This window comes from Lipophrys pholis (genome assembly GCF_963383615.2).
Source record: "Lipophrys pholis genome assembly, chromosome: 6".
In the NCBI taxonomy this organism is placed as follows: Eukaryota; Metazoa; Chordata; class Actinopteri; order Blenniiformes; family Blenniidae; genus Lipophrys; species Lipophrys pholis.
Window position 1 is genome coordinate 17,801,542 of NC_137629.1, and position 10,416 is coordinate 17,811,957.

General features: G+C 41.1%; 1 protein-coding gene across 1 annotated transcript; it reads right to left on the bottom strand.

Annotated features, from left to right (window-relative positions):
• Window positions 1–5,149: 5,149 nt before the first annotated feature.
• fnta (farnesyltransferase, CAAX box, subunit alpha) lies at window positions 5,150–10,152 on the bottom strand. Its single transcript, XM_080464952.1, has 9 exons — window positions 9,942–10,152; window positions 9,004–9,089; window positions 8,792–8,906; window positions 8,089–8,193; window positions 7,877–8,003; window positions 7,535–7,683; window positions 7,018–7,080; window positions 6,266–6,458; window positions 5,150–6,184 (listed from the first exon to the last, which is right to left on the bottom strand). The coding sequence occupies exons 1-9, from the start codon at window positions 10,067–10,069 to the stop codon at window positions 6,023–6,025; spliced, it is 1,128 nt and encodes a 375-aa protein (XP_080321078.1). The 5' UTR covers window positions 10,070–10,152; the 3' UTR covers window positions 5,150–6,022.
• Between the last annotated feature and the right edge of the window lie 264 nt (window positions 10,153–10,416).

A 10,416-nucleotide genomic window follows, 5' to 3' on the forward strand; every position in this document is an offset into this window, starting at 1 on the left:
AATTCCACATGAGCAAGCAGAGGAGACGGTGGAAAGGAAGAGCGAGACTCGGAGGAGACGACTTTCTGCTTTTTCTGCTGGTGTGACGGGATAGAAGGAAAGAAAAGGAGAGGACAGACTGTGGGGAGGAATGAACGTGGGGAGGGATTCAAACCTTGGTTATAGTAGGGGATAGGGTGACAGAAATAAATTGCAACGTATGAGCAGCATTTATTTTTCCAGATTTGTCCAACTGCTGTTCCAGAACCTTCTGGGAATTTGTTCCTCAGTTCATGGTTTTCTTCATCACAGTAACAGTTTTTCTGCTTTTCTTCAGTCCTTCACAAGTTTCTCACACACTCCGAACTCTTTCCGAAGCAGAATTGATCATTTTTACTTAAAAAGTTTCCGTGTAGAATTTTCTTTTAAACATTTCTCTTTGTCAGTCAAACACAAACTAATGGAGGTTTTACTGTGGTATTGTAGCAGCCTTCTGTTGTCAGACAGAGACATCTAGCGGTCACTGATGGTATTTAGTAGAATATAGATATATCTAAGTTGCAGTTACATCCTGATTGGACCATCATTTACGTCTACTGTTCTGTGGATATATTTTAGGAAAACACACGCAACAGATTGTCAGTGTTGAAATCGTGTGGGCACAGGTGGGTGAGAGCTTACACTCATCAGATCAGTGAACGGCGACCAGCTTCAAACTGACAGCAGCAGAAAAAGGAAATTATCGGGTGTGTTCCTCTCTTCTGTTCAACAGCACATAAACAACAGAAAATATCATCTTGGTGTGTGCGTAGGATCTGTTTTCACCGTCCCTGCATACTAATGACAACAGAGACAAAAACATTTGTATTCACAACAGTGCTCAAACAACCAAACTGCTCAAAATCTCATTCACCATTTTTTATATATATATATATATATATAAAAGTCATTAATATTTCATTCTTTCAGCCACTTTTAAGATCCACATCTCTTATGTGGGGATTATACTCGGTGTCACTGCAAGCTGAGCTGTCTTAATGCATGTATGGATCAGTATGCTCATTAATTCATATATTTCGTGACAAATACCTCTCTTTGGCATTTCTCTACACACCCTCCCCAGGCATCACAGGCTTTGGTTTATTATTAATGAATCCTCTTACTAATTCATTATGATCATTTACATTTTTCTCTTCTCTAATGTAACCAAAGGGCTAATGCTTCCCATTTAATTCCCATGGAAAATGTAAACAGAATTTCTTCCAGGGGACTTTGACGTTTTCCGTCCACATCCCAGACCTCTTATAAGAAGAAACAAGATTCAAGATGTGATACAAACTAGTTAAACACTGGAGCTGCTGCCGCTGCACACAAACCGGAAAGACAAAAAAGAAAAAAAAAAAAAAAAAAAGAAACGCAACACGTGAAACTTCAACATCTCAGTACATGTGCCTGTGTTTTTCTCATAAGAGAAATCTACAGGCTATAAATTGATGCAAATACACATTAGTTTCCCTCGATGACAACCTGTTTGGTTGTGATTAGCTCATGAGTATCTTTCAGGAAGCGTCATTATGTTGAGTTCTGCATGACATGATGACTTAAAACTGGGAATATCCGGCTTTATTGATGACTGTTTAACTCAAACATGGCCAATATATTAAGCTCAGTTAATTTGTGACAACAATAATGATACACAACAATACAGCATTGTGCGCAATGTTTGGTCATGTTCATCAAAAGAGGCAAATAAAAGTAAAGTACCAGTTACTTTTTCAAGCAAAATGCTTTTTGTTCTTGGTAAAGCTTTATATGTATTTATATTCATAAGGATATGTATGTAGTATATTTTGGTTTTTATTTATATAGATATTTATGAAGTGTATATATGGAATATGTTTATTTATGAAGTGTATATATGGTATGAACTTATATAGATACTGTTTGTACAAAATGTATATATGACATATACCTTTTTTTTTTTTTACTTTTTCTTTCTTTTGTATGTACAAATAGTTACATATTTTTTTATACATGTTCGAAATAAATTCATTCCTTACACAGACATTCATATGGACAGACGAGGAAGTTGGACAGTTATTACGGTGACTGTCAAGTATAAAACTGCCGAGTCCCAGGAGAATGTGGACTGGGAGTCAAGAAACTAAGGAGGAAACACAAAAAAAAACCACAATGAAAGTTTTCCATTTTCACTTGACAACATTGTTGTGTGAACCGGGCCTTATTTTATAAACTGCAGACATCTCAAAAACGAAACTGGGGATCCTTTGTAGCTGGAGGCAGGTTTTTTGTTGGGAGCTCTGAGGAAACCCTGTAGAGTAGCATCAGGCGAAGGCCTCGTCTCTTGCCAACATGTTAAAGCAGCAGCCAGGTGAAAGAAATGTCAGGCTTGTTTGCAACCTTCCCTTCACCTTTTCTTATTTACTTTTTGATGTGAGTTGCAGCATGGGAACATGAGCTGCTGCGCCTGCGGGTGTTGAACAAACATGTGGCTGACTTCTTGATGAACACGCAGACCCTCACAGGACTACCCAGCAGCTAGAAGAAGCAGATGTCTCTGCACCGAGCTGGAGCTCACCCAGGAGCCTCCTCGGGGCCTCCTGCTGGATCTCCTGCGCCTGTGCATGCATGTAGAAGAGTGGACAAGTGGCAGCTCGGACTTCCATGATAACCACTGTCATTACACACACACACACACACACACACACACACACACATACATGTGGACAGCACCAAGTGAGGCCCGGTGTTTGGCTGGAGCTTCCTGTCTTCATGAGTGGGGATGCAGACTGCTCTGGTGCTTTGTTTGGGCTTGTGCTGGCTTTAATTAGTTTTTTAATTACTCAGTGTCTGGACCAACAGGCGTCTCTTCTGGACTCCCCCACAGGGAGCGCTGTCCTCCAAACAGCACCGTGGCAGGAAGCTGATGTGTTGGACTTGACTAGTGGACAGAAAGCTGCCAGTAGTCACGTCCAATCACAGGACAGCAGCTCCTCACTCAGACACATCCAAACTCACTCTTTTCTTTAAATCTGTTAAAGCACCCAAACACCATCAGTGACCTCCGACCTCACCCAGCCAACACAACACTGCACACTTAGTACTTGATAACAGTTATAGTTACTAGTTACTAATTAAAGTCTCTAGGAGTGAAGTTACTTCATGTTAGTACTTGATCACAGTTATAATTAGTGTATTCATTACTATAGTATTAGAGACACTTTACTTGCAACTATATATCATACTTGATTACAGTTCTAGTTACTGATAAACCCTTTAGTATTGTAGTTACTAATTATTAAGTGATGATGAGTCCTTGATTCCACTTATGATGTTTGATTACTGTGTTGAATTACCGGTATGTCCAATTGGAGTAACTGTGCCGGCAATTATAAATTATTCTTGATTACAATGATCACTAAAGACTATATCGCTGATATTTTACTAGGAACAACAATTTAAAACTTCATTACAGTTATAGTTACTGATTTAACTACTTTATTTTAGCAGTTACTAAATATTAACTGAAAATTTGTTCCTGACTCCAGTTATAATTTGGGATTACTGTGTTAAATACTGCAGTATTCCAGTAACTTTACCAGTTTCTGATACTTGATTCCAGTCATAGTTACTAGTTTCTTCTTTATTTACTATGGTTGTAGAGTTGCTTTACAAATAACTAGAAATTAGTTCCTGATTCCAGTTATAATTTCTGCTTACTTGGGTACACTTATAGTTACTAGTTACTGCTTTACATTCTTGTGTTACCATGAACAATAGTAGCTTACGTTATAATTTTGATCACTGCTTTGAATACTTTAGTAATGGAGTTACTTTGTTAGCAATAGACATATCAGACTGTAATCACCATGATAAAACTTAAAACATGTCAAATAAAAATAAACAATTTGCATAATTAGATACATTTACTGTCGTCTGACAATACTTAGGTAACCATAAATATAATTTCTCTTATAACAATTTGGATAAAAAATTGTATTCACTTCAGAGAATTTAAAACTCAATTTTTATTTGAAGTCATTTAAAATGAAATAATGGGAATCGTCTAAATTAAGTGACACTGACTTTGAAACAGTTTCAAATAAATTAGTAATAAGTAAGTATTGATTTAGTCGTCCTGTTGTCTTCTCTTGTCCCTTCTGAGGCTCTCTGGTGCCCCCTGGCGGAGGCCCGTCCCGCGCGTTCAAAAACCTTAAAATCGGCCTTTTACTACTTTTCACATCAACTCAATTACAAATAATTTTCACAAAGTAAGTTGTTTTTTTGCGGCAAGTTAGCTTGGATGAATAAATTTACTATTTTATTCACTTCATCCAAGTATTATGTTTCTAACTGAACTCGCCTAAAACGTGTAATTATAAATTATCTGGATAAAATGAAACTCACTCAAACACATAATCTACGTACAGTTATTCAAGTTGAAATGCTATGTGCTTATGTGCAGCCAGGAATGTTAAAAGAAATGACAAGAGTGACTCCCCTCCTTCCGTTGAAACTGCTCCACACAGATCCTCTTTTAAATCACAGACACTTGCTGATTCTTTCTTTGCAAACGTTTTTTTATTCATTCATTTCAGACTTGACATTTTTTTCAGATGTGCAATTATATATACGCCCCCCCTCCACACGCGCGCGCGCACACACACACACACACAGCTTGTGATCAGACAAATTATTGAATGTGACTTGTTTTCTAAGAAGTTAACTTTATTAATTAATTGAATGTAAAAACACACCATTCACATTTATCTTTCAAGTGGTTCACTTCAAACTCCATTCATCCTTTTGCCTGTGATATCAAAGTGTCACTGTGGAGTCACGACAGCCGATGACGGCGGTCGGAGGGTCCTCCACGCCAAAAGAGAAAATCATGCAGCCCCTCTCTGGTTTGAAGCATCTCCACAAGCTGGAATTACACTCTGCTGGGACAGTGGCTGCCTGGTTTCAGGCCTGCAAGAAGACGGCACAAGTACAAACAGCTGCATCTATTGGAGTGAATCCATTTCCCAGCACCCAGGGAGTCCAGGCGCCGGGCTGCGGTCACAGCGAACGCTCACTTACAGACGATGATACGGCTGAAAGACAAGAGCTGTGATGGTGTGTGAGTCATTGATCAGACTGCAGCAGCGTCTCTCCAGTACTTTATTACCAGTGGACGAAAAACAAACAGCCATCAGTACGATCGCAAACTGCTTCCTCTCTGTTCATTCAGTCAGCAAACAAATGCAGAATTTTCTAATAAGAACAAAACAAAAAAAAAATAACAATTAACAATTTCTATTTGTGGAATTAGATGGACTGGCAGATATACGTGGTACAGAAGATGGCTGTGTGTGGGATTATGTGAAGTTGTAAGTGGAGTTAAGCTACTCGGAATAATCAATCCAAAGTAAATTATTAAAGGTTGATGTTGGTAAGCGAAGCAATTTCAAACGAGCATTTCTGGTAAAATGATTCAAAGTGGGCGGGGCTTGTTATTCATCTGATTGTAGCTGCATGTGCGTTACACATCAACTGCTGCAGGAGGAAAACGGCGATCCCATTGGAGGCAGAGTCGGACATGTTGTGACAGTTAATACAGACAAATGGAGCGACAGCGAAGCAACAAGCCCGTGGAGCTGCAAGGAGAACTGAGCCGTGTGTGTTTGATTATACTGGACCGGAGTTTCTCTGAGCAGATCTCAACCTAACGAGAGGAGTGCGTGTAAACACATTCAGAGAGGAGGGTCAGTAAACGTGGCAGAAGCTCAGAGGGTTAAAAAAAAAAAAAGAAAAAGGTTTGATAATGGAGTCGATCCAGATGTGCAACACAGCTGCAGCGGGTTATTCAGCCTTCTGCAAGGAGCCACAGCTCTACTGTTACTGGGACAAACTCACACAGACTCGGTGAGAGACACGTCCGTTATTCTTCCAAACATACGAACTGATATACATTATAACGCAGTAATAACACTCCACAAGTTCCTCCGGCTGATGGAAAGAGTTTGAGCGTCCTCGTGGTCTAGCTGACCTCCTGTGGTTCTGACGCCGGCGCCGGTTCCTGCGGACTGTCTGGTTCGTCAGACGGGCCGCCGTCTTCGAACTTGTTCTTCAAAGAACGTCCCAAAAACTGCCAGTACTCCTTACGAATGGTGTCTTTCTCCTGGGCCAGAAGTTTGCAAATCTTTGAAAGAGGGAGACCAGAGAGCTGCGTTAATGAGGAGAAACGAGAGTTTGACCCGCGTCACGTTTGCATTCGACTCACTTCAAGAGCCTTTCTCAGGGTTTCCTTTTGCTCCTCTCTCTCGCCACCGTCACTCTGGACGCCGTTCTCTAAAGCGTCCTCGTAACAGTCGAACAGGAACGCGAGAAGATACGGCGAGCAGTGCGTCTCCTTCAGCTCCAGGATGCTCTGCAGCAGCCCCGGCTGGGACGACAGGCCGCCGTCCTGCAGCATCCTGGAGGAGAAAGGAAAGCATGTCAGCGAGCGCCTCCATTTTTAATGTTCAACGCTCCACTTAAGTTTCACCTCCTGGCGATTCACATAAAACTGTACATCACTTTGATTTGGCAATATTTTTGAAAGATAATTACTTTTGTGAGTCACCATGGGGCCTAAGAAATCCTGTCAAAGCTTTGAGGTGACGAATGTAGAGATAATAGAGGGGCAAGTTCACGTCTCCACAGTTCCCTCTTATTAATAACTCGTCTTCATTCACTTGGTTATGATATTACAGGACTTTTTTTTTTATTACTTTCATGTATAAAATACAGCTAAAGACAATCAAATATTCATCTTGAGGGACAGGAACAGATTAATTGATTTTAAATCATTCATGGGACAATTGGTTTCTTTTTTTTCCTTCATATTTTTCAACAACTTGTGTTCAGAGACCAAGGTTTGACTGGAGAATGAATGTCTGAATGGGGCTGACGCTCAAATCCACTCGCACATCAAATAGAATTTCCAACAGTGTCAAACTTCGCTGTGATCGGAGGCGAGTTGAAACAACTCACCCTTTCAGATAATTCCAGGCGCTTTCATTGTGAGGAGCCTTCTTGATCTGGGTCAGACAATACCTGACGGGGGGGGGGGGGGGGGGGGGGCAGGTCCAACACAGGAGGTTGTCAGTCATGAAGTTAAGTCACACAACTCTTTCATATGTTACCTTGAAACAACATGCATTTACATAAAAGTTTCTTGAATGTCGTTCAATTCTACTTTAAACCAGAGTCCAGACATTTTTCACCGAGGAGATAAATACAGAAAACGATCTGAAGTTCAGTGGTACGTATCACTGATTATGTTGAGTTTGATTGGCTTTACCAACCAAAATCTGGTTTTGTTGAGAATCCTGAGTTAAAAACCTGCCGTATGTAACAGTCAAGAGCACATTTAAAGAGTAGTAAATCAAATCAAACTGGACTACGGCTCGTTGTCGTCCCCTAGTCCGGACATCCGTGTTTGAACTGCATCAGCTCCTCAACATTCACATATAACCTTAATAGTTTACATCCAGGGAGACAAACTTACTGAATCTCTCTCTCCACGACGACGGGATCGGAGAAGCCTGTTGTGTGAGAAATCACAAAGTGCCTCTGATTCCACGCAGAGTTGTTCCTCACATCTTCTTCTAACAGAGTCTCCACGAACTCCAGCTCGCCGTCCCACAGCTTGTACTCCTGCGGGCGGGATCAGACAACGTGTCGGCATGAATCGCACGCTGCTTGTTGTGTGTGGGAAATGATACAAATCCTGGCAGCAGAAGGATTCCAACACACCCAAGAGAGGGAGTGTATCTGACAGAGTGGCTGTGGAGCTGTGGGCACAACGCTGGAGCTTCTTCCTCAGTCATGAAGCCAAACAGACGCCTACCTGGATGACCCACTGCCGGTGCTGCCAGGCGTGGTAGTTCTTTGCATCCTGGCTGAGGATGTCGGCGATGAACTCCAGCTCCTCCGAGGGGTCGTTCAGCCACTCCACCACCATACGTCTGTGATGCCTGGAAGGGCAGCGTGCAAACGCGTCTTAACGTCCAGCTCCTCCTCACCATCATCTGTGCAACTTATAGCTCTGCCAGCACTCACCACACTTGATAGTTTTTGGGTTGCTCCTCAATGATGGCGGTAATGTACCTCATCTCCTCTCGCAGGTCCTTGGACAGGGCTTGTAGCAGAACTCGCCTGTAGTGCCTGTGCAACAATCCCAAACGCCGTGTTTAAAGACACCACATTGTCACAAAGGGTTAATCCTACACAAAGAAGCTATTCTGTGTTCACTCTGTGTTCTTGGAACCGAAGAAACTTCAGTATTGAATGAGTCTTTGGCCATTTTAAAGTGATGATGCTTTCACAACGTACCCACTGTGGCTGTGTGTTCAGCAAAACACACTCAAGGTAATATTGTGGTATTCACACACTACAAATAATGTTGTTGAGAGAACTCGGTGGAAACATGCTATATGATACACATTGGATTAGATTACCGTCAGTGCTGTCGGGGAACACTATCAATTCCAGGACTAATTTTTGTTCTTCACGCTTCTGAATAAATCCTAGCTTTATGTTCGGGATGGTCTTCCTGTTACAGAGTAAATCCGGACACCTTGTTGTGGGAATTCCATTATGACTGATACCATATGCAGCATCCTAAACCTTGAACATGTCATTGGCTCTATGAAAATGATTTTTAGACACCAACACCTCTGATCAGAGAACACTCTGCCATGCTTACTCACTGTGTCATGTTGTGACAGTCGTTCCTAACTAAACAATAAAGAGCCGTGCTCACCAGACTGTGTAGTTTGCGGCGTTTAGATCGATGGCATCTGCCGTCAACGCAAAAGCTCGGTCACTCCTCTCGTCGTTCTTCAGGAGTGCACGGAAGTAGTCATAAACATCAGAGACTGTCGGTAGAAACACATGGAAATTCTTCATTTGCTTCTTGCAGGAGTGTTATGTCGTGGACGTTATGTCATGTTGTAATTAACTATTATTTCTTACACTTTTCTGAGTAGGCAATCTTCACGACAGGATTTGGTCCATCGTCCTGAGGAACGGGCTCCAGGTCAGCCCACTCTTTTCTGTCCCTGCAATGCAAACACACCAAGAGCTTTATCCTTCCAACTGTATACCCAGATTGGAAATAAAACCTTTCTGTTATTTTGAAAATTGTTTGGGGGGGGGGGGGTTGACCTTAAAAGTTCAGCCATGAGTTCACCATGAACACAATGTTAAATACTGAAATATTCTATATACACAAAATAGATATATATATATATATAAAACTATGAACTATGTCAGTATTTTTCATCGCTGGAGAGGAATGTTGCTGTAAAACTTTCAGACTTTAGGACTTTAAGCTGACAGAGAAACTTGTTTCCACTTGATCTTGAATGTATTGTTTAATCTCGCCTGACGCTTATCTATTGCCTAACAGAATATTAAAAAAGATCATTAATGCGCTATATAAACGTTGTCAAATGTAATTTTGTTCAATTTTTTAAAAAAAGAAAAAGGTATATTCTTTCTCTTCACCCATAATAACTGTCTGCAAGCGGCTCGCTACAAGAACTACACCGATTCAGCATCTTCCACGTTTAAATTACTGAGATAGTCGTAAATCTGCTTGAACGAGTTGTCTATATTATTATTTGGTTTATATATTGTATAACGACAATTATTACCACGTTTAGTTGAAATAAACTCACAGGTCTGAACTCTGTTAGCACAACGTTAATCCTGAACATAATCCAGTTAACAGTGATAAACCTTCGACTTTAGACTGGAAAAGAAACTTGCATCTATTTTCTGCGACATACTTTGATTGAATGAAGTTATCTGAAGCAGGGAAGTTATAAATCAATGCCAGAAGATGTTCTCCTCGGTGGAGAAGCTACCGAAGCTAAAGTTAGCCTCCCGAAGTAGGAACTAAAACGTACCTGTAAAAGATATATCGAGTCGGGTCTACACCATAGTCGTCCTGGAGGCTGTCCTCCGCCTCCACATCAAATTCTTTATCTTCTTTGACTTCTGTTGCTTCGTTTGCAGCCTCCTCTAGAGAAGACATGGCTAACAAATCAGTTTAATCGGAGCTCCGGTTCAAGAAGCACGGAACTGACGGCTCATCCGGTGGAGCGGACTGACGCGTTCAAGGAAAGTCGGAAATATTACAACTCCATCAAATATATTTCTTGTAAAGAAAACACGACTTAGCCTTAGCTGAAGCGAAATGAAACACGTGAGATTGAATTGGGTTACTATATTGAAGTCTATAAAGTTGTCCTCAATGAACTGCTGATCGTTTGGTTTAATACACGAGGTCTTCGCCTGGGGCGTTCATGGTCCAGATAGTGTTGACATAACCCCCTAATTCAAAGCTCGGCTTTTCCATTCAGCTGTGTAGTTTTATTTACA